The 25,048-nt window shown below is 43.9% G+C and overlaps 1 protein-coding gene and 1 pseudogene across 1 annotated transcript in view; both read left to right on the top strand.

The window, feature by feature from the left end:
• Positions 1–1,663: 1,663 nt before the first annotated feature.
• Pigu (phosphatidylinositol glycan anchor biosynthesis class U) overlaps positions 1,664–25,048 on the top strand; it is a 100,171-nt gene continuing 76,786 nt past the window's right edge. Inside the window, exons 1-4 of the mRNA XM_045156587.1 lie at positions 1,664–1,833; positions 13,231–13,295; positions 16,426–16,485; positions 22,059–22,121. Of these exons, the coding sequence (XP_045012522.1) occupies positions 1,704–1,833; positions 13,231–13,295; positions 16,426–16,485; positions 22,059–22,121 (318 nt within the window). The 5' untranslated portion in view covers positions 1,664–1,703. The remainder of the gene's footprint in view (positions 1,834–13,230; positions 13,296–16,425; positions 16,486–22,058; positions 22,122–25,048) is intronic.
• Positions 6,170–8,823, top strand: LOC123462758 (annotated as a pseudogene).

Here is a 25,048-nt window from a genome sequence, read left to right as displayed (position 1 = left end):
CTAAGACTACATAGTGAATTCCAGGTCAGCCTGCTTGAAAAACCAAACCGAAACAAAACAAAACAAAAACCCACAAAAACCGGTGTCAGGGGGCTGGAGACATGACTTAGTGGTTAAGGCACTTGCTGCAAAGCCAAAGGACCCAAGTTCGGTTCCCCAGGACCCATGGAAGTCAGATGCAAAAGGTGGCACATATGTCTAGAGATCATTTGCAGTGGCTGAAGGCCCTGGCATGCCCATTCTCTCTCTCTCTGCCTTTTTCTCTCTCTCAGATTAATAAAATAAAATTAAATTAAATTAAAAAGAGGGTTGGGAGTGTGTGCTGAGAAGGTAACTCAATTGGTACAGTGCTTTTCTATAAGAGCCTTGAGTTTGATTCCCAGCACTGCATAAACTGTAATCTCAGTACTTAGGAGGTGGAGACAGGAGGACTGGAAGGAAGTCCAAGGTCATTCTCCACTATTTAGTGAATGTGAGGCCAGCCTAGGATACCCTGTCTCAAAGAAAAAAAATAATAAGAAGAAAACAAATGAATAAAAAGGAGAGGGCTGGGTATAACAGCTCAAGGCTAGAGTATGTGCACATACACATTCACACTATGAGTAATGATCAGATCAGATTAACTGGCATGTATGACTTTAGACTTTTTGGGTTGGGGACACTCAAAATCCTGTACAACCTATTTTGAAATACTCATTGTTACGAATCATAGTTATCCTATTGATGTGCTCTATTTCATTTTCTTCACATATCTAAAATTTGTATAATTATCTTTAAGCTAATCTTTAAGCACTTACCATAGCACTTTTCAGACATTAACTAATGTAATGGTATGCTGTTAATGCATATCAATAGGCTCTCCATATCTCGAGTCCCTGATCTGTTGTGTTGGCTGATTTCTCTGATGTAAACACTCCCGGCTGGAGGTATTTCTGGCTACCAATCTGATTTGAGAAAAGAACAAATCATTGCATAGTATTTGCCCTACCGGTAAAGCAGTGGTAAAAACCTCAACTACACGGATAAAACAAACAAAAAAAAAAATGTAGTAAAACAATTAGGAGTGATGAGTCTTTAGATTTCTTTTTTTAAATATAAACTATTTAATTGGAAGTTTGTATAATTACTTCATCTTCAATAATGGTGTCTAAAAGCGATTGGCAATATTTCTGAATACTCCTCAGTCGTCAACAGCCAATACATTTTTCAGATGAGGACTCTGTAGTACAGAAAGGTTAAGTAGCTTGAAGGTCACAGAGATAATAAATCACTCCAAAGTATATCGTCAGAACCCAATATAGTACCTGACAGTTGGTATTTAAAAAACAATGGTAACATAAATAAGAGTACACACTTAGAACTCTTTGAAAGCACGTTAGATTAACATTTTAATACTAAAAGTTTACACCCGAATGTTTAAGTCTCGTTTACCATTCCAGAAAACTAACCAGTCCTCTCGTTTTTCCTGGTAATCAGAGGACGCGCTGCCCAACCCTTTGGCTACAAGTTTGACACTCGCCGCTTTCCGTCGCCCCGCCCGTCGAGTCGCAAGGCTTCCTGGGAGTAGTAGTCTCTGGGCACGCGGGCTCCTACCGCAGCCTCTCTGCTCGATCGCCGAAGGTACTACAGAGTGTGGCTCGCATGCCGTGAGGTTCTTCCGCATTGCCTTTTCCCTCCCCGCCTGCGCGGCCGCCTCAGTTATCATGGCGGCTCCCTTGGCCCTGGTGCTTGTGGTGGCCGTGACCGTGCGGGCGGCTTTGTTTCGTTCCAGTCTGGCCGAATTCATTTCCGAGCGGGTGGAGGTGGTGTCCCCATTGAACTCTTGGAAGAGAGGTGAGGCCGCAGGCTCCAGGAGGACGTCAGGCCCGGCCCGCTCCGTCCCGGCCTCTGTGAATGGGAGGCGGAGGCGGTGGCCAGTGGCGCGAGGGGCCGAGCAACTTGACCCGCCTACGGGGTCCCGGCAGAGCTGAGGGCGGAGCCGCGGTGCGGAGGATGGGTGGGTGGGGAGGAAGTGTGAGCCCCGGAGTCCTGACCACCACAGGAGTGGGTACCCGAGGGGGCGTGTCCCGGGGAGGAATTGCAATGGAGGTGCGCTGTGCTGTGTGTGGTGGGGAGTCCTGGAGCGTGGGAGTTTGTTGGAGCTGGGTTGCTGGCACGGTTCCTTGGGGTGGCAGCTAGTGTGTGTGCATGGAGAGGATGGGGAGCCCCTTCCCAGCAAGGAAAGTGCATATGTACTTCATCATGCCCATTGTAGGTCTTACAGTGAAAAAAACTTCCCTACCGCTTCTGTGTGTTTTGTCATTAAACGTTATTTTATGTTTGCGCCTAAGGGACACAGAAAGTTGGGTTGAAGAAGCCACAGGCTGGGGAAGAGACAAGTAGTTATTAAGAATTTCTTTTGTGTTCTGACCCTGAGTCAACTGCCTCCTTGTTTTCCAGAATAGAGGATTTGAGCTGACACTTGAAGGGGTAGGGTTTGGAAAAAGGAGATTGGAAAAAAGAAGAGTTCCGGGCAAACCTGGAACTCACAGTGAGATCTTAGCCTCCCAAGTGCTGGTATTGCAGATGTGAGCCACCGCACTGGTTCAAAAACGTATTAAGTCGATCTTAATCTCTAGAGTCACCCCCCCCTTTTTTTCTTTCTCCCTAGTATTTATCTGTTGAAGAATCCAGACCATTTGACCTATAGAGTTTGGGTTTTCCTGATTATATATTCATGGTGCAGTTTAATATTTCTGTATTTCCTGCAAATTAGCTACTGGATTTTGGATTGGATACCACTTTTTGTGTGTGTGTGTATTTTTAAAAACCTTTTTTTAGCCGGGCCTGATGGTGCACCCCTTTGATCCCAGCACTCAGGAGACAGAGGTAGGAGGATCGCCATGAGTTCAAGGCCACCCTGTGATTACATTGTGAATTCTAGGTCAGCCTGAGCTAGAGTGAGACCCTACCTTAATAAACCAAAAAAGTTAAGAGAAAGAGAGAAAAAGTGGATGCCAGGGCTTCTAGCCACTGAAATCTCACTTCAGATGCGTGTGCCACCTTGTGCATCTGGCTTTATGTAAGTACTTGGGAATCAAACCTGGGTCCTTTGGCTTTGCTGGCAAATGCCTTAACAGCTAAGCCATCTCTCCAGCCTCTAAAAAGTTTTTTTTTTTTTTTTTTTTAAAGATTTATTTGCTGGGCGTGATGGCAAACACCTTTAATTCCAGCAACTTGGGAGGCAGAGGTAGGAGGACCACTGTGAGTTTGAGGCCACCTACATAGTGAATTCCAGGTCAGCCTGGGCCAGAGTGAGACCCTACCTCAAAAAAGAAAAAAAAGATTTACTTATTTGAGAGAGGAGAGCAAGAAAAAGGCAGATAGAGAATGGGTGTGCCAGGACCTTCAGCCACTGCAAATGAACTTCAGACACATGTGCCATCTTATGTGGGTCCTGGTGGGTTGGGGGGAGGAAGAGAATGGGCATGCTACTCTAGCTACTGCAAGTGAACTCCAGATACAACTGCCACTTTGTGCATCTGGCTTTATGTGGGAATTGGGGAATTGAACCCAGGTTGTTAAGCTTTGCAAGCAAGCACCTCAACTGCTGAGCCATCTCCAGCCCTGAGAACTGCATTCTTTTTGTTTTTTATTTTTTGAGGTACAGTCTTACTCAGGCTGACCTTGAATTCACTATGTAGTCTCAGGGTAACCTTGAACTCACAGCAATCCTCCTACCTTTGCCTTCTGAGTACTGGGATTAAAGGTGTGCGCCACCATGTCTGGCCTGAGAATTATATTCTAACAAAGCTTTAGTAATCTAAGACAAGGGAGAAAATAGAGAAAACCAAACTATATGCTGCTGTCATTCTCCTTTCCCTTGTCACAGAGGCAAGTGGCCATTTTGCCTCAAAACAAGGTCTAGAGGACACATGGTATAAATTTGATTGGGGTCTCTGAGATGGGGATGGGGTGGGGATCCAACCCTTTTCAGAAACCTGCTTATCACTGATTAATTAATTAATTTGAGAGAGAGATGCAGATATAATAAGCACACCTGGGGCCTGTAGCCACTGCAAGTAAACTCCAGAAGCTTTTGCCACTGTATATATCTGGCTTACATGGGTCCTGGGGAGTCGAACCTGGGTCCTTAGGATTTGCAGGCAAGCACCTCAACTGCTAGGTCATCTGTCCAGCTCCTCACCATGAATTTTAAACAGCATATGGTAGTTTGTTAGTATAACTTACATTACAGTAAAGTTGGAAAAGTAAAAAAAATAGCCAAAAATCTCAATATGTACCTTGACTGATGGCTCAGTGATTAAAGGCACCTGTTTGCAAAGCCTGACAACTTATGTTTGATACCCCAGTACCCACATAAATTCAGATGCACAAAGTGGCACACATGTCTGGAGTTTGTTTGCAGTGATAGCAAGCCCTGGCATGTCCATATGCACTCTCTGTCTGCTTCTTTCTCTCTCTTAAATTAAAAAATATATATATGTTGAGACTGATACACTGTCTCAGTATCCTTGTGTGCACTTTTTTTTTTTTTTTTGGTTTTTTGAGGTAGGGTTTCACTCTAGCTCTCAGGCTGACCTGGAATTTACTATGTAGTCTTAGGGTGGCCTCAAACTTACAGGGATCCTCCTACCTCTGCCTCCTGAGTGCTGGGATTAAAGTTGTGTGCCACCATGCCTGGCTCTTGTGTGCGCTTTTATTTAGTTAGAAAAGCAAGTCCCACTTCTGGGGGCTTCAAAGTTATTTATTTATTTGAGATGAGAGAGAGAGAGATAGGCAGATAGAATGGGCACATCAGGACCTCTAGCCACTGCAGACAAACTCCAGAAGTATGCGTCACCTTATGCATCTGGCTTACATGGTGTTGGCGGAATCTGGGTCCTCAGGCTTCACAGAGAAGTGCCTTGACCACTAAACCATCTCTGCAGCTCATGGGCTTCAAGGTCATACCTCCAGCTAGGGTATATGCATTTCTATGGCAACCAAGAATGCTGAGGTGGCATAGCATTTTAGAGTACAGAGAGCTTACACATAAGGAACTTTCAAGATCATACTTGGGATCTTGGGGTCTACAGATTTAAATCCCTAACAGTGGGAACCGAGACAAGTTTATGGCCAAGCCAGGCATAGTGGCACACTCCTTTAATCCCAGCACTTGGGAGGTTGAGCTTGGAGGATCACTGTGAGTTTGAGACCACTCTGAGAATACAGAGTGAATTCCAGGTCAGCCTGGGTTAGAGCAAAACCCTACCTCAAAAAAAAAAAAAAATTATGGTCTACAGATTTATTTTATTTATTTATTTATTTATTTGAGAGCAACAGACAGAGAGAGAAAGAGGCAGATAGAGAAAGAGAGAAAGAGAGGGAGAGAATGGGCACACCAGGGCTTCCAGGCACTGCAAATGAACTCCAGACGCGTGCGCCCCCTTGTGCATCTGGCTAATGTGGGACCTGGGGAACTGAGCCTTGAATCAGGGTCCTTAGGCTTCATAGGCAAGCGCTTAACTGCTAAGCCATCTCTCCAGCCCCCAGATTTAAATTAGTATTGGTATCCTAAGTAGAAGGTTAAACTACTGTATCTAGATGTCACTAGCAGGCCCTCAGCACCTGTATGGAAAAATGTCTTTACGTGCTCTATACCTGTTCCTGTAGCCAGGGAACAGAGGCTCAAAAGGTCTTTTTGGGTTGCACCTTGCATTGTCCACTTCTCAGGGTCTGTGGATTTAGATTCTTAACTGATGGGCCCCAAAATGCCTTACAATCTAGAATCACCTAGTAGTTCTTTGCCTGTCAAGGCTCTATGAGTGATCTTTTTTGGAGCTGTGCTCAGGGCACGTCTTAGCCACACATTTACCCATTTAGCTTCTAAGAATGCTTCAGCCTGAAGCACTACTACCAAAAACACCTCAGGAGTAAACAGAATGCAAGCATTCCCTATTCAAATCTGTTGGGTTGACAATGTTAAGAAAAGCTGGGTGTGGTGGGGCAAGCCTTTAATCCTAGCACTAGGGAGGCAGAGGCAGGAGGATTGTTGTGAGTTTGAGGCCACCCTGAGACTACGGAGTGAATTCCAGGTCAGCCTGAGCTAGAGTGAGACCCTACCTTGAAAAACAAAAACAAAAACAAAAAAAGAAAGAAAGAAAAGAAAAGGTTGAGTGGCTGGGGTATGGGCCCAAAACTAGCAGAACTCATCATGCTGAGGACTATGTGGTGGGTGCTGGGCTCAATTCAAGCCCAGGCCACAGTCTTTGAACTACCAGACAGAGTGAGCACCAGGCTTCTTTTGGCCCAATGCAGCCTGCAGCCTCTGAGTCTTCTGCGGGCAGCTCGTGGATATACCATGTAGAAACCAAGCAAGATGATGACCCACCACCCGTCAAAGACTGCTGAACATCCCTGGAATGGAGAAGGTGATAATGGTGTGAAAAGAATCTTGTCTTTGGAAATGGCCAACCAGAAAAAGCTAAAAGCTAAGCAGGAACGTTGAATGGACAGGATTGTGGCAATCGCGGAAGACACCAGATCCCTGGAGGCTGGAGTTGTTGCCTTGACCGTCAAGATTCACAGTTATGAAGAACACATGCAGAAGCATTTGAAGGATAAAGCCCACAAACGCCATCTGCTGATGAGCATCAATCAGAGGAGAAAGATACTCAAGAACCTGTGTGTAATCAACTTGGAAGTCTTTGGGAAGACAAGCCCAGGAGCTGGACATTGAATAATACACCTTTCCCCTCTGTACTACTGAAGGGCTCACCGCCGCTTCCTGACCAAGAATACCCTGGGCATTTGGGTTTTCCAGAAGGTGCAGAGGCTGGCGAAGCCAAAAAAAAAAAGGGGGGGGGGAATGAGAGCCAGGTGTGGTGGTGGCACACCTTTAGTCCTAGCACTCGGGAGGCAGAGGTAGGAGGATCGCCATGAGTTTGAGGCCACCCTGAGACTACATAGTTAATTATAGGTCATCCTGGACCAGAGTGAGACACTGCCTCAAAAAACAAAAAAAAGGGGGGGGGGACTTAAAAGCAGCAGCTCCGCCAGGTGGAAACAGAATGTGCAGGGGGCCTAAAGAGCCTTTCCAGAGCCCATCCAGAAGTGCCCCGTGACGGTCTATCCAAATGATTTTTCTTTTCTCGAAAAAAAAAAAAAAAGCCATACTAGCTGGGCATGGTGGCACATGCCTTTAATCTCAGCACTCAGGAGGTAAAAGTTGGGGATTGCTATGAGTTCAAGGCCAGTTTGAGACTACATAATGAATTATTTCAGGTCATCCTGGGCTAGAACAAGACCCTATCTTGAAAACCCTAAGGTGTCTGTGGGTAAAACATCTTACTTCCTCTAAAACCCAAAGCAAACTAGAAAGTATCAGACAAACACAGTCATTAGACACAGTCATTAGCAAGGGTCTCTAACCATTGTGCTGTCCGTGTAGCCTCTAGGTGGTTGGTATTTGCACTTTAGGACTGAGCAGGTGTTGCAGTTAGGCTTGTATTGCTGGCAGAAATCGCCCAACCAAGAGCAGCTTTTGGGAAAAAAGGATTTATTTTGGCTTACAGACTTGAGGGGAAGCTCCATGATGGTAGGGGAAAATGATGGCATGAGCAGAGGGTGGACATCACCCCCTGCCAACAGAAGGTAGACAATAGCAACAGGAGAGTGTGCCAAACACTGGCAAGGTAAAACTGGCTATAATACCCATAATCCACCCCCAACAATACACTGCCTCCAAGATGCATTAATTCCCAAATCTCCATCAGCTGGGAACCTAGTATTCAGAACACCTAAGTTTATGGGGGACACCTGAATCAAACCACCACATTCCACTCCTGGCCCCCATAAACTGATAAACATCCATGATATAAAATGCAATGCATTAAGTCCAACTTTTAATGTCCCCATAGTCTGAGATTGTTTTTTTAATATTTTTGTTCATTTTTATTTGTTTATTTGAGAGTGACAGAGAAAGAGGGAAAGAGAGAGACAGATATAGAGAGAATGGGCACGCCAGGGCTTCCAGCCACTGAAATGAACTCCAGACGCATGCGCCCCCTTGTGCATCTGGCTAACGTGGGTCCTGGGGAATCAAGCCTTGAACCGGGATCCTTAGGCTTCACAGGCAAGCGCTTAATTGCTAAGCCATCTCTCCAGCCCCGTCTGAGATCTTTTAACTGAACCATAATACCAAAAATTCCCTGAAAACCCATAATGGCACAGAATAAACATTCATTCTGCAAAAGAATGCACTGAGCATAGCAAAGAAATACTCAGCCAATACAAGATTTAAACCATGGCAAACATCAGACTCTGTAGCTACAAATCCAGCAATTCTAGTCAATGACAAGTCTTTAAGTCCATTTATTCTAACTAGCAACAAGTCTCTGGCATTCCAGTTCTGCTCCTCCAGCTAGGTTACTCACAGTCCTGGAAAACTTCATCTGGGGCTGGGGCTGTCAGCTTTCCTTGGCAGTCATCTCATGGTCCTGGCATCTCCATTGGGTCTCCACTGCAACCCATGGTCCATCCTCATGGCTCTATCAGGTCTCCATGCAGGCATCCAGCAAACCTACTTCACACTGCCTATGACCATTTCCAAAACATAAGACTGCATTGTAAACTCAATGACCCTCTCTTTCCTGCATTTCTTATACTCCACAATACCAGGTAGGGTGCCAATTTGTTAATCCAGGGGGAATAAAACAGACTTTGAAGAACAAGATAGTCCTTCAGCATTCTGGCCCCTTCAAAAGACTGCATTCTTTCTATTGTCCCAATGCACGTCAGCTGGCCCAATGTCAATGGTTGTAATCTCTCAATTGCAGCTGAACAGGCAGCAGTTTTGCCCTAATGGTTTCTTTCTGTGTCATATCCCACTGCTCATACTATTTCTACACAGTGCAACTCTGCACAAATTCTCAGGACACGGGCATAACAGTAAGCCTCTCACACAAACTGCTTCTAGCCTACTCCAGGCAAAAAACTTTTTCTCCACCCTCATAAGCCAAACCTCACAGTCCATAGTTCTTACTGCATTCATGTCTTTCAACTCTGACCAGAATAATCCCTCGAGCTGTACTTACAGCACTGCAAAGGCATATCTTAGGCCAAGGTTTCAAATCCTGCCACATTCCTCTTGAAAATCAGTTCCAAAAGGCCAAAGTCACACAGTCAGGTGTCTAGCAGCAACCCCATTCTTGCTACCAATTTTACTGTTGCAGTCAGGTCCATATTGCTGACAGAAATCACCTAAGAGCAGCTTTTGGGCAAAAAGGGTTTATTTTGGCTTATAGACTCGAGGGGAAGCTCCATGATGACAGGGAAAATGATGGCATGAGCAGATGGCCAACATAAGGTGGGCAATAGCAACAGGAGAGTGTCAAACACTGACAAGGGGAAATTGGCTATAAAACCCATAAGCCCACCCCCAACAATACACTGCCTCCAAGAGGTATTAGTTCCCAAATCTCCATCAGCTGGGAACCTAGCATTCAGAACACCTAAGTTTATGGGGGACACCTGAGTCAAACCACCATAGCAGGTGAGTCTGTTTCAGCCTTCTAACAAACTAAGATCTGCTGAGCAAGTCACAGCCATGTCATCCCTGCCTCTGGGGACTCTCCTTGACCACCCATTGACAACTAGAATGGGGTATATCCTGGTGGGTTCTGAACATCCTGTGGAGTTCTGTGCAGGGTTTCACCAGCATGAGCCCCAGTCTGCACTCACTATTTGAATCTAGGACCACTCTATGGGATACATTCTATCTAGACTTCTGCTGGGGACCGTGAGGGCTAGAGGCCCTGGTGTGCCCATTCTCTCTCTCTCTTTCTAATACATAAGAATTCAAAGGTAGGAAAAGATTTTAAAGGATTTATTTATGCTGGATGGGATGGCGCACACCTTTAATCCCAGCACTTGGGAGGTAGAGGTAGGAGGATCACCATGAGTTTGAAGCCACCCTGAGACTACATAGTTAATTCCAGGTCAGCTTGGACAAGAGTGAGACCCTACCTTGCAAAAACATTATTTGTGGGAGAGACAGACACAGAGAATGGACACACCAGGGCTCTTGCTGCTGCAAATGAACTCCAGACACGTTACTTGGCACATCTGGCATTATGTGGGTACTGGGGAAATGAACCTTGGCCAGGACCCATTTAAACTGCTGGGCATGGCCACACATGTCTGTAACTCTAGTTTTGTGGGAAGTAGAATCTGGAAAATCACTGGGGCTCATGATAACCACAGCTCCATGTTCACAGACTCTGACTTAATGAAATGCACAGGTCAGTAATAGAGGAAGGACACTGATGCTGCCCTCTAGCCTCTGCCCTTGTGAGTGCATCTGCGCATACATGTGCATTGCACACACCTCCATACCCCACAAACACTATACATGTAAAAGAAAAAACAGCCTAGAGAGGGCTTAGTTGATAAAGGTGTTTCTGGCTCTAAGTTCAGATCCCTAGGACCCACATATCCAGAGCCAAGTGTCTTATCCATCTGTAACATCAACATGTCTGTGACAGTGAGAGGCAGAGTAAGAAGAATCTCGAAGCTCACGGGCCAGTTAGTCTGGCAAGTGCAGTGGCAAACAATAATGAGAGACCCTGCCTTAAATGAGGTGAAAGACAAGGACCAACACTGAGAGGTTGCTTTCTGGTCTTCACATGCCCATACCCACGCATTACACACACCACATACACAGGACTGGAGGTAGAGATAAAAGGATTCCCAGAAGCTCAAGAGCCAGCTAGTCTGGTGAACACCGTGGTAAACAAGAGACTTTCTCAAAATAATGCATTGGGAAGATGGCTTAGCTGTTAAAGGCACTTGCTTGCACAGACTTCTGGCAAAGGTTCAGTGCCTCAGTACCCATATAAATCCAGATGCACAAAGTAGCACATGTGTCTGGAATTCATTTGCAGCAGCAAGAACCCTAATGTGCCCATTTTCTCTGTGTAAAGAAATAAATGGTTTTTTTCAAAGTAGGTCTCACTCTAGCTGAGGCTGACCTAGAATTCAGTATGTAGTGTCAGGGTGGCCTTAGATGGTGATCCTCTTACTTCTGCCTCCAGAGTACTGGGATTAAAGGCATGCACCACCATGCCCAGCTTCAAATAAGTATTTTTTAAAATTTTGTTTGTTTATTTATTTATTTGAGAGTGACAGAGAGGAGGAGGAGAGAGAGACAGAGAGAGAGAGAATGGGCACGCCAGGGCTTCCAGCCACTGCAAACGAACTCCAGATGCGTGTGCCCCCTTGTGCATCTGGCTAACGTGGGTCCTGGGGAATTGAGCCTCGAACCGGGGTCCTTAGGCTTCACAGGCAAGCGCTTAACCGCTAAGCCATTTCTCCAGCCCCAAATAAGTATTTTTTAAAAACAAAACAAGGTGGAAGGTGATGACTGATACCAGAGATTGTCCTCTGACTTCCACTTGTGTGCCGTGGCACATGCACTCTTACATCCACAATGATTCAAAGCAAGTGGGCTGGGGAGATGGCTCAGTGCTTAAATGCTCTTGCTTGTAAAGCCTGCTGGTCCAGGTTCAATTTCTCAACCACACACTAAGGCCAGGTGAGCATTCATTTGTCCTAGCACACTCAAAACACACATTTGTGCGAATACAACTTTTAAAAAGGCACTAAGATCTAGCTACTCAGTGTGTTCGTTGCTACTGGGAATGATACTGCTTTGTAGGTCCTCTCAACTAGGGTTATAGGAATAGCACTGCTTTAAAACACACAATGTCTGTACTTCTTCCTATTAGAAACTCAAAGGAAATATTCGTTTAATACTAGATGATGTACTTTTATTATTATTATTATCCATACAAAAAGTACACCAAAGCAACTAAGAATTCAGGCTTCATTGAATAATTACCAGAGTTGAGCTGGCATGGTGCCTGATGCCTGTAATTTCAGTAATTGAAAAACTGATGGGAGTTTTGCATTGAGTTTTTTGTGTTTGTTGGTTTTTTGAGGTAGGGTCACGCTGTAGTCCAGGCTGACCTGGAATTCACTATGTAGTCTCAGGGTGGGCAGTATGCCTGGATGACAGTGTGCAACTCTCAAGAAAAGTAAACAAGCTGCATGTGGTGGCACACACCTTTAATCCCAGCACTCCAGAGGCAGAGGTAGAAAGATTGCTGTGAGTTCCAAGCCAGCCTGAGACTATGCAGTGAATTACAGGTCAGCTTGGGTGAGAGTAAGACCCTACCTCGAAAAACCAAAAGAGAGCCGGGTGTGGTAGCGCACACCTTTAATCCCAGCACTTGGGAGGCAGAGATAGGAGGATCGCCATGAGTTCGAGGCCACCCTGAGACTACATAGTGAATTCCAGGTCAACCTGGGCTAGAGTGAAACACTACCTCAAAAAACAAACAAACAAAAAAAAAGTAAACAAAAATAATGAGAGGTTTTAGGTCTGGGGGTATTGATCAGTGATTTAGCATCTATGAGGTCCTAAATTTCTTCTACAGCACAGCAAAAATACCCCCCAAAATCCCAACCATTCCTAAAACATTAATTAGGGGCTGGAGAGATGGCTTAGAGGTTAAGGCATTTGCCTGCAAAGCCAAAGGATCCAGGCTTGATTCTTCAGGACCCACATAAGCCAGATGCATAAGGAGGCGTATGCATCTGGAGTTAGTTTACAGTGGCTGAAAGCCCTGGTGTGCCCATTCTTTCTCTGCCTCTTTCTCTGCATCAAATAAATAATAAATAAATAAATAAATATTAAAAGACAATTAATTACATATAACCTCATGAAGGAAGAAATACTAAATCAGATGTGGTGGTGCATATCTGTAATCCCAGCATTCAAGAGGCAGAAGCAGAAAGATTTTGAGTTTGAGGCAGAATAGGCATGCCAGGGCATTCAGCCGCTGCAAATGAACTCCAGACACATGCACCATCTTGTGCATCTGGCCTACATGGGGAATTGAACCTGGGTTGTTTGGCTTTGCAGGCAAATGCCTTAACTGCTAAACCATCTCCCTAAAAACTTACTTTATTATGAGCAGTGCCCACAATGGAAGAGACTGCTTTGTATGGAAGAGACTTCACAATCCTTGAAAATGTTCATATCAAGATTTAAAGTCTCTCCTGGGGATGAGGTAAAGGATTAGATTAACTCCAAAGCCTGACTTAGTCTTGGGAGTCTCAGGCATTTCAGTTTATGACCACTTGCTGATGTCTCTGAAGTCTGAGTGAACTTGTATTTCTTTTCAGTCGTTGAAGGCCTTTCCCTGTTGGATTTGGGAGTGTCTCCGTATTCTGGAGCAGTGTTTCATGAAGTAAGTGTTCCTGTTTTCCTTTCTGGTACTAGTCACAGATACCAAAGCCTAACTTCTGTTTTGGGTAAACATTTATCTTTGAGAAAAGCACCCATTTTTTTAAATCATCTTTAGAAACAGTCCTTGTTTTATTTATTTATTTATTTATTTTTCCCCCTGAGGTAGGGTGCCACTCAAGCTCAGGCTGACCTGGAATTTACTACATAGTAGCAGGGTAGCCTCAAATGCACAGCCATCCTCCTACCTCTGCCTCCCAAGAGCTGGGATTAAAGGTGTGTTCTACCATGTCTGCCCAAAATAAACCTTTTATAGACATGCTGTATGTAGAAAGGATGTTTTATAACTTCAGAGACATGATCTGGATTAAGATATTCTTTTTTAATAGTTTATTTATTTGTTTGACGGAGACACACACACACAAACACACAGAATGAATGGATGAATAGGTGTATCAGGGCCTCTAGCCACTGCAAACAAATTCCAGATACATGCACCACCAACGTTTATGTGGATTCTAGGGAATTGAACTCTCAGGGTGCCCTTGAACTCATGGCGATCCTCCTGCCTCTGCCTCTCAAGTGCTGGGATTAAAGGCGCGTGCAACCACACATGACTACCTCTGCCTCTTGAGTATTGGAATTAAAGACATGTACCACCAAGCCTATCCTAAAATCTCTCTCTTTTGTTTAGTTTTATTTATTTGAGTGGGGAATGGGGAGAGGCAGATAGAGAAAGAAAATGGGTGCGCCATAGCCTATAGCTGCTTCAAAGGAATTCCAGACATATGCACCGCCTTGTGAATCTGGGTTACATGGTCCCTGGGAAATCAAACCTGAGTCCTTTGGCTTTGCAGATAAGCACCTTAACTGCTAAACCATCTCTCTAGCGCCCCCCTCTTTTTTTTTGAGGTAGGATGTCACTATAGCTCAGGCTGACCTGGGACTCACAGTTATTCTCATACCTCTGTCTCCCATGTTCCACCGTGCCCAGAGGTAGAAATGATTATATTGTAGATAAGTTTTAAACAGTTCCTAATCCATGAATAGGTTGGCTGCTAAGTGGCCTGTAACTGGTCCTTTGAAATCTGCTTTCCCACAAAAACTGTGACAGCAATGTTGGTTTCTTAGCCCTCCAAAACTTATTTAACTAATAAAAATAAGTTCTGTGCTAGGTATGGTGACACATGCCTTTAATCCCAGCATTCAGGAGGCTGAGGTAGGAGAATCACTGTGAGTTCAAGGCCAGTATGAGGAAAAGTATATAGTGAATTACATGTCTGCCTGGGTTGGAGCAAGACCCTACCTCAAAAAAAAAAAAAGTTCCAAAGTCTGGTAGCTAATGAAGCAAGCAGGCCATCCAAGGGCTCTGCTTTGACAATGAGTGTTGCAGTTGAGAGTTGCAGAAAGATGGCCATAATGGCAAAGACAGAAGGAACAAAGAGAAGAATAATGTAGAGGAATTAAAAACAAAGAGATGAATTCTGAGAGGTTAGGAGCTACATTATACATGACATTTTTTTTTTCCAGGTAGGGTCTTGCTCTAATCCAGGCTGACCTGGAATTTGCTATGTAGTCTCAGGGTGGCCTTGAATTTGTGGCGATCCTCCTACCTTTGCCTCCCGAGTGCTGGGATTAAAGGCATGTACCACCACACCCTGCTGTACATGACCGTTTATAAACATGTGTAGGAATTTTGATTTTGTTTGTAGTGTGAAAATATGGGACACTTTTTTAAATTAGGAGGTAAATGATCATCCTTGTGTTTTACATAATAAATATTGCTTTGGATACCATGAGGGAAATTCAAGTCTAGGATAAGAGCTGAAGTAGGGAAAATAGCTATTATGTAATAGGTGAAACAAGATGATGGTGGCTTAGAAATAGGGTGGTAACACTTTCTCAAATAATAAAATCAGTAAATAAAATTGGTGGGTTTGATGGTATACTCCTGTAATCTGAGCATATGGGAGGTGGAGGCAGGAAGATCTGGTATCCAAAGTCATCCTCAGAGATTCAGTTTGAGGGCAGCCTGGGCTGTGTGAGACATTGTCTCAAAAAACAAAAAGGGGCCGGGTGTGGTGGCGCACGCCTTTAATCCCAGCACTCGGGAGGCAGAGGTAGGAGGATCGCCATGAGTTCAAGGCCACCCTGAGACTACAGAGTTAATTCCAGGTCAGCCTGGACCAGAGTGAGACCCTACCTCGAAAAACCAAAAAAAAAAAAAAAAAAAAAAGGGGGGGGGCTGGAGAGATGGCTTAGTGGTTAAGGCATTTGTCTGCAAAGCCTAACAACAAAGTTTCCATTCCTCAGAACTCAGGTAAACCAGATGCATAAGTGGCACATGCATCTAGAGTTCATTTGCAGTGGCCGGAGGCCCTGGTACACCCATTTTTTCTCTCTCTCTGCCTCTTTCTTTTTCTCTCTCTCAAATAAATAAGTAACATACTTTAAAAAAGGGGGGAGGGGAAGCCACATGTGGCAGTGCTAACTTTTAGTCCTAGCAATCGGGAAGCAGAGGTAGGAGGGTCACTGTGAGTTTGTGGCCAACCTGAGACTACATAATGAATTCCAGGTTAGCCTGGGGTAGAGGGAAAGCCTACCTTGAAAAGTAACAACAAAAAAACCCTAAAAGGGCCGGGTGTTGTGGTGCATACCTTTAATCCCATCACTTGAGAAGCAGAGGCAGGGGGATTGCTGTGAGTTTGGGGCTTACCTGACACTACTTAGGGAATTCCAGGTCAGCCGGGGTTAGAGTGAGACCCTACTTTGAACTTCGCTCCCCCCCCCAAAAAAAAAAAAAAGAAAAGAGAGAAACCAAAAATTGCATGGAGGAGGGTCTGGAGAGATAGTTCAGCAGTTAAAGGTGCTTGTTTGTAGAAAAGGCTGCTGGCCTGGGTTCGATTTCTCAGTACCCATGTAAAGTCAAATGCACAAAGTAGCACATGTATCTAGAGTTCATTTGCTGTAGCAGTAAGCTGACCAGTTGATATAGGATAATATTGCACAAAGAAAACCTTGAATTTCTTTTTTTCTTCTTCTAAATAATAGTTTGCCCCTATTCCCAATTGGAAACTGGTAATTCATAGTAAGGTTAACTTAAGTTTTTTTGCATGTTTGTTTTCTTCCTACAGACTCCGTTGATAATATACCTCTTCCATTTCCTAATTGACTATGCTGAATTGGTATTTATGGTAAGTAATCTTCTAGATAAAATCATTGTATATATGTATGTTTTCAATTTTCCAGTTTATTTTTATTTATTTATTTATTAAATATTTTTATTTAGCTTATTTGAGAGAGAAACAGAGAAAGAGAGAGAAATGGGCATGTCAGGACCTCCATCCACTGCAAACAAACTCCAGACGCTTGCGCCACCTTGTGCATCTGGCTTACATGGGTCCTGGGGAATCGAACCAAGGTCCTCTAGCTTTGCAGGCAAGCGCCTTAACTGCTAAGCCATCTCTCCAGCCCTTATTTTTATTTTTTAAACATATGTTTTATATATATATATATATATATACACACATACACACACACACACACACATACATCTGTTTATAATTTTTTTTGTTTATTTACTTATTTTGGTTTTTCAAGGTAGGGCTTCATTGTAGTTCAGGCTGACCTGGAATTCACTATGGAGTCTCACTATGTGGCCTCAAATACACAGCAGTCCTCCTACCTCTGCCTCCTTAATGCTGGGATTAAAGGTGTGCGCCACCATGCCCAGCTCTTAAAAATATTTTTGTTGGGCTGGAGAGATGGCTTACCAGTTAAGGTGTTTGCCTGCAAAGCCAAAGGACCCAGGTTTGATTCCCCAAGACCCACGTAAGCCAGATGCACAAGGGGTGCATGCATGTGGAGTTCATCTGCAGTGGCTGGAGGCCCTGGCACACCCATTCTCTTTCTCTCTCTGTATGCCTCTTTCTCTTCCTTAAATAAATAAATAAAATATAGATTAATATTTTTCTTGCTGGGCATGGTGGCACATGCCTTTAATCCCAGCACTGGGGGAGGCAGAGGTAGGAGGATCACTGTGAGTTTGAGACCATCCTAAGACTCCATAGTAAATTCCAGGTTAACCTGGGCTAGAGTGAGACCCTACCTCGAAAAAACAAAACAAAGAAAAATTTCTTAATATTTTATTTTTATTTATTTATTTAGAAGAGAGAGAGAAGTCGTGCCAGGGTCTCCAGCCACTGCAAACGAACTCCAGACAAGTGTTCCACCTTGTGCATCTGGCTTATGTGGGTCTTGGGGAATCAACCTGGTCCTTTGGCTTTGCAGGCAAGCGCCTTAACCACTAAGCCCTTTCCAGTTTATTTTTGTCTTGTCTTTTAAGAAAAATAAGTTGGGAGTTGCATAGAAAAAGGCCAAGACTTACCTATTCAGTTTGGAAACCTGGAACTGTTGTAGTATTACTGAAAGATGATGATCAGTTTTTGGCTTCTGACTAGTTCCACTTCATTATTCTTTGGAGTTTGGTTTCTGGACTCTATCTTTTGGAATTTTCTGGCTCTAAGATTCTATGATTAACTTTAATTGTGTCAGTATGGAGGGACAGCCTGAGCTTCCTAAGCATTCTGCCAAGAGATTCTGAGAAGAGGCCTGTGAAACCTTCTAGGACAAGAAGAATTCTTTTTGTTGTTTGTTTTTATTTTTGTTTGGTTTTTCAAGGTAGGGTTTCACTCTAGCTCAGGCTGACCTGGAATTCACTATGCAGTCTCAGGGTGGCCTCAAACTCATGGCGATCCTCCTTCCTCTGCCTCCTGAGTGCTGGGATTAAAGGCGTGTGCCACCACACCTGGCAAGAGTTTTGAAGATTTAGATGACAGGACTAAGCTTGGAGAGCACATTAATTTGAAACTTTAGTCAGGGCTTGAAAATCTACCTTAGATATATGCAGGGAACTTGGGAGATGGATCAGTGGTTAAAAACAGTTGCTTGCCAAACCTGCCTTCCCTGGTCCAGTCGGTTTGTTTCCTTAGCACCCACATGACACTTCTCATGGGCCAGAATTGTTTCCAGCAGCAAGGACTCTGCTTCAGAAGAAGTGGAATAAGAACTCTGACCTTTACAGTGCACCCATGCACACATAAATAAGTAAATAAAAAACAAGATCTGCCAGGCATGGTGGTACCTTTAATTCTAGCATTGAGGAGGCAGTAGGAGGATTACTGTAAATTTGAGGCTAACCTGGAACTAGAGAGTGAGTTCCAGGTCAGCCTAGGCTAGAGTGAGACTCTACCTTGAAAAACAAAACAAAAAATATATACCTAGGAAGTCTCTGAAGTTTTCCTTAAGCATAAAGGCTGATAGTTACTGAGGACGTGCTTTATACTAGGCACTTGCTATAGTGAAGCCTGCAACTCAGTGGGTATTATTTCCATTTAACTTTTTTTTTCTTTTTATACTTTTTTTTCCCCCTAGCATGAGGCTATTCTTTGTTTTTGGGAGGTGGGGATCAGGGCAGTGCTGGGGTTTTGAACACAGGGCTTTGCATATATGCTAGGCAAATTCTCTACCACTGAGCTATATTCCTAGCTTGGTTTGCTTGTTTGTTTTGTTTTGTTTGAGAAAGGTTCTTTTTTTTTTTTCACTTTGTGCATATGGCTTTATTTTTTTTTATTTTTAACTTTTTATAGTTAACAACTTCCATGATTGTAAACAATATCCCATGGTAATTCCCTCCCTCCCCCCACTTTCCCCTTTGAAACTGCACTTTCCATCATATCCCCTCCCCCTCTCAATCATTCTCTCTTTTATTTTGATGTCATTATCTTTTCCTCCTAGTATGATGGTCTCGTGTAGATAGTGTCAGGCACTGTGAGGTCATGGATATCCAGGCCATTTTGTGTCTGGAGGAGCACGTTGTAAGGAGTCCTACTCTTCCTGTGGCTCTTGCATTCTTTCCGCCACCTCTTCTGTAATGGACACTGAGCCTTGGGAGGTGTGGTAGAGATATTGCAGTGCTGAGCACTCCTCTGTCACTTCTTCTCAGCACTGTGATGCCTTCTGAGTCATCCCAATGTCATTACCATCTAAAAGGAGAAAGTTCTCTAATGAAAAAGTGAAAGTAGAGCCAGGCATCGAGGCACATGCCTTTAATCTCAGCACTAGAGAGGCAGAGATATGAGGATACCATGAGTTCAAGGCCACCCCGAGACTACATAGTGAATTCCAGGTCAGCTTGGGCTAGAGTGAGACCCTACCACAAAAAAAAAAAAAAAAAAAAAAAGAAAAGAAAAGAAAAAGAAAAAAATGAGAGTAGCATTAATAGATGGGTATGAACATTAAGAGAAGTGCTTACTGGGCAGTTTGATGAGCATAGTATATACATTTAGCCAGACAGCAGCAGATGTTACATCCCTAGGGCTCATGACTACTCCTGTTGTAGGTTTTCAGTATCAGGGATTTGTTCCCTCCCATGGAGCAGGCCTCCAGTCAAATTAGAGGCCAGTTGGTTTCCTCCATGACAGCTGTGCCCATTGGCTCATTTGGCCTGGCTGGCCAAATATAAGGCTTTCAATGTCCACTGTGGAGTATCTTCACTGGTAATTTCTCTCTCTCCCATTGAACTGCATGCAGTGGAGCTTTTTCCAGTTTTCTGTCAACTGGTCTACATGGAAGAGGTTTTCAGCTCAACTCCAGCAGGATTTCTCAGTGATTTTGCAGCCTAAATATGTGCAGTCTTCAACAATAGGGTCTTACCATCTCTTCCTGGTGGGAAACCAAGGGCCTTGGCAATGTCCTGTAATGTTTTGGGAGGCATCAGGGACCTCCTTGGCCAACAACTCACTGGAAGGTATCCCATCCCTGGCACTGAAAATTTTCTAGTAACAATTTATGCTCCTGAGTGTTCCATTGTCCAAAAAAAGTAGGTTTCTATATGATTTATTTATATCCTCTAAGGTTTTGATTAACCTCCCTCCATCTTTCCTTTATTCATTCTCTTCCCCTGACCCGAGACAGGTTCTTATATATTCCAAGCTACCCTCAGACGTCCTACATAGTCAATCACCTTGAACTTCTGATCTCCAGAAGCATGTTCCACCTTGTGCATCTGGCTTTATGTGGGCATTGGGGAATAAAACTCAGGTCCTTAGGCTTTGCAGGCATGCTCCTTAACCACTAAGCCATCTCTCCAGCCCTGTTACATTTATTTATTTATTTTGGTTTTTCCAAGGTAGGGTCTAGTTCTAGCCTATGCTGACCTGGAATTCACTATGTAGTCTTAGGGTGGCCTCGAACTCATGGCAATCCTCCTACCTCTGCTTCTCGAGTGCTGGGATTAAAGGCGTGTACTACCATACCTGGCCCTGTTTTATTATTTCTTCTTTTTTAAGATTTTTTATTTTTATGTGTTTATTTATTTAATAGAGAAAGAGGGTGAGAGAGAGAATGGGTGTGCCAAGGCCTCTACTCACTGCAAACAAACTCCAGATGTATGCACCCCCTTGTGCATCTGGCTAACATGGGTCCTGGGGAATCGAGCCTGGGTCCTTTGGCTTTGCAGGCAAACGTCATACTGCTAGCCATTCCTCCAGCCCATCTTTCCTCTACGTGAGATTGTGAGAGAGAGAGAATTGGCACGCCAAGGCCTCTCGCCACAGTAATCGAACTTCAGATGCATGTGCTACTTTGTAAGCATATGCGACCTTGCTTGCTTGTGGCATCTTGTGTGTCTGGCTTATGTGGGACCTAAAGAGTCAAACATGGGTCCTTAGGCTTCACAGGCAAGCGCCTTAACCACTAAGCCATCTCTTCAGCCCTGGTTTATTTATTTATTTTAAAATATATTTTATTTATTTATTTGAGAGAGAAGGGAGGGGAGAGAGAGAGAGAGAATGGGCATGCCAGGGCCTCCAGCCACTGCAGTTGAACTTCAGATGCATGTGCCCACAAACTGTGTGTCTGCCTATGTCTGTCCTGGAGAGTAAAACCAGGATCCTTTGACGTTTTTTTTTTTTTGAGTTAGGGTCTCACTCTAGCCCAGGCTGACCTGGAATTCACTATGGAATCTCAGGGTGGCCTCGAACTCATGGCGATCCTCCTACCTCTGCCTCCCAGTGCTGGGATTAAAGGCGTGCACCACCACGCCCAGCTTGGCTTTGCAGGCATATGCCTTAACTGCTAAGCTATCTTTCCAGTCCTTTATTTTTAATTTTGTTTTTTTGTGGTAGGGTCTCACTCTAACTCAGGCTGACCTGGAATTCACAATATACTATCAGGGTGGCCTTGAACTCAAGGGGATCATCCTATCTCTGTCTCCTGAGTGCTGGGATTAGAGGTATGCACCCCCATGCCCAGCTATTTATTTATTTTTATTATTAATTTTTTTTGTTTTTTTAAGGTAGGGTCTCATTCTGGCCCAGTCTGACCTGGAGGTAACTATCTAGTCTCAGAGTGGCCTCAAATTCATGGTAATTCTCCTGCCTCAATTCCTAAGTGCTAAAATTACAGACATGAGCCGCCATACCTAGGTTATTCTCATTTAACATACTGTTCTAGAGCAGATGTGGGACACCAGACTAAAGTGGTCCTAGGTGGGTCCTAATTCTAAGAGCTTTTCTGTCATACCTCCTTGAACAGACTTTACCTTTGAGTAGTCAATGTGCTGCTTGACTATGAGAGGTCAGGCAGACCTGGGTGGTCAGTCAGTCTACTATCACCCCAGAACACCAGGGCCTGGCAGCATTCTGGTTCTACACTAACTCAGTTTTGTTTCCTATGACTCCTCTTTTTTTTTTTTTTTTTTTGACAGATAACAGATGCCCTCACTGCTGTTGCCCTGTATTTTGCAATCCAGGACTTCAATAAAGTTGTGGTAAGTAATTAGTAGGTAGTACAAAGGTGGTGGTATTTGGTAACTTGCTAGTCTTTGTTATTGCAAAGAACCAAAAATCATATACTTAAAAGATCCAACTATTTTAAATGTTAAGAAGTAAAGAGGAGAGCTGGGCGTGGTGGCGCACCTTTAATCCCAGCACTCAGGAGACAGAGGTAGGAGGATCGCTGTGTGTTCAAAGCCACCCTGAGACTACATAGTGAATTCCAGGTCAGCCTGGGCTATAGGGAGACCCTACCTCAAAAAACCAAAAAAACAAAAGGGCTGGAGAGATGGCTTAGCAGTTAAGTGCTTGCCTGTGAAGCCTAAGGACCCCAGTTCGAGGTTTGATTCCCCAGGACCCCACGTTAGCCAGATACACAAGGGGGCACACATCTCTGGAGTTTGTTTGCAGTGGCTGGAGGCCCTGTCACGCCCATTTTCTCTCTGCCTCTTTCTTCCTATCTGTTGCTCTCAAATAAATAAATAAAAATAAACAAAATTAAAACAAACAAACAACTAAACAAAAAGACTGAAGAGGATGTGTTGATTCATACCCGTAATCTAGCACTTGGAAGGTAGAGGTAGGAAAATCAGGAGAGCAAGGTCATTTTTTTTGTTTTGTTTTGGTTTTTTTGAAGTAAGGTCTCCCTGTAGCCCAGGCTGACCTGGAATTCATTATGTAGTTTTAGAATGGCCTCAAACTCACAACAATCCTCCTACCTCTGCCTCACGAGTGCTGGGATTAAAGACATGTACCACCATGCCTGGCATCATTTAAAAAAAAAAAATTTTATTCATGAGAGAGAAAGAGAGAATGGGCACACCAGGGTCTCTAGCCACTACATACGAACTCCAGACACATGTTCCCCTTTGTGCATCTGGCTTACGTGGGTCCTGGGGAATTGAACCCAGGTCCTTAGGCTTCACAGGCAAATGCTGTAACTGCTAAGTCGTTTCCCCAGTCCTATGGCATCATTTTTAATTACATGGCTAGTTCTTAGCCAATGTGGGCTTTATGAACCCTATTTAAAAAAAAAAATCATCCTTTTTTTTTTTTTTTTTTTTTTTTGCTAGTTTCTCTTTTCAAAGAAAAATTATTATAGCCTTTAATTTATTGTGTTAGGCCTCTGAGTAAAAATTGGATTCCTTCTATTGATGAAACTATTTCCCTTTAGAAAGTGATCTCTTTTTTTTTTTAAGTTTTATTATTTATTTAAGAGCGACAGACAGAGAGATATTGAGAGAGAGAGAAAGAGGGAAAGAATGGGCACACCAGGGCTTCCAGCCACTGCGAACAAACTCCAGATGCATGCACCCTCCTGTGCATCTGGCTAACGTGGGTTCTGGAGAGTCGAGCCTCAAACCAGGGTCCTTAGGCTTCACAGGCAAGTGTTTAACCGCTAAGCCATCTCTCCAGCCCCGAGAAAGTGATCTTTTTATATGGAGGAGTATGATGGGTCCTGGGCATGGAACCCAGGACCTTGAAAATGCTGAGTGAGTGCTATACCACTGAGCTGTACTCCAACACCCAAAGTAATCTCTCTTTAAAATTTTTTTTTCTAGACAGGGTCTCACTATAGCCCTAGCTGACTTGGAACTCACTCTGTAGTTCCAGGATGGCCTTAAACTCACATCAATCATCCTACCTTTGCCTACCAAGTACTGGGATTAAAGGTATGCACTACCATGCCTGGCTTTTTGTGTGTGTGTGTGTGGTTTTTCAAGGTAGGGTCTTCCTCTAGCCCAGGCTGACCTGGAATTCACTGTGTCGTCTCAGGGTGGTTTTGAATTCATGGCAATCCTCCTACTTCTGTCTCCCCAGCGCTGGGATTAAAGGCATGTACCACCATGCCCAGCTCTTTATCATTATTACTGTCTAATGCATGTGTGCACTCACATGCACCATGGTCTCTTATCACTGTGAACAAACACCAGATTCATGTACCCCTTTTAAAAATTATTTATTTATTGTTTTTTGAGGTAGGGTCTCACTGTGACCCAGGCTGATCTGGAATTCACTATGTAGTAGCCTTGAATTCACGGTGATCCTCCTACCTCTGCCTTCTGCGTGCTGAGATTAAAGGCATGCACCACCATACCTGGCCTTAAAATTATTTGTTTTATTTATTTGTGTGTGTGTGAGAGAGGCTGATAAAGAAAGAGAGAGAATGAATGATGGGCGTGCCAAGGCCTTCAGCTGCTGCAAATGAACTCTAGACACGTGCACCACCTTGTGTATCTGGCTTACGTGAGACCCTACCTCAAAAAATATATATTTATTTACTTAACTTGAGAGACAGTCAGAGAGGAGAAAATAGGCATGCCGGCTCTTTCCTTAATAATATTTGTTATTATTTATTTGACAGGGGGAGGGGAGAATAGGTGTGCCAGGGCCTCCAGCACTGCAAACAAACTCCAGACACATGCACCCCCTTGTGAGGCTGGCTAACGTGGGTCCTGGGGAATCGAACCTGGGTCCTTGGGCTTTGCAGGTAAACGTCTTAACCACTAAGCCATCTCTCCAGCCCAGTGCACCGCTTCTTGCAACTGGCTTTACATGGGTGTTAGAGAATCAGAGCTGTGCCAACAGGCTTTAAAAGCAGGTGCTCTTAACTACTGAACCATTTCCCTAGCTCCTAAAAGAGTAATTAAAAAATATATATATTATTTATTTATTTGAGAGAAAGGAAGAATGAGAATGAATGGGGCACGCCAGGGTCTCTAGCTGCTGCAAAGAAACTCTAGACGCATGTGCCATCTTGTGCATCTGGCTTACATGGAGGTTGGGGAATTGATCCTGGGTCCTTATACTTTGCAGGCAAGCACCTTAACCACTAAACCATCTCTCCAGCCCAGTGTTGGGTTTCTTGGTCAGAATGTTGTCCCCAAAATTTAATCCATTCTAAAAAGCAGCTTTTCATTTC

Source organism: Jaculus jaculus, chromosome 8 (genome assembly GCF_020740685.1).
Source record: "Jaculus jaculus isolate mJacJac1 chromosome 8, mJacJac1.mat.Y.cur, whole genome shotgun sequence".
NCBI classification, from domain to species: Eukaryota; Metazoa; Chordata; class Mammalia; order Rodentia; family Dipodidae; genus Jaculus; species Jaculus jaculus.
The sequence above is the reverse complement of the archived record's forward strand: the minus strand, read 5'-3'. Positions and strand labels throughout refer to the sequence as shown.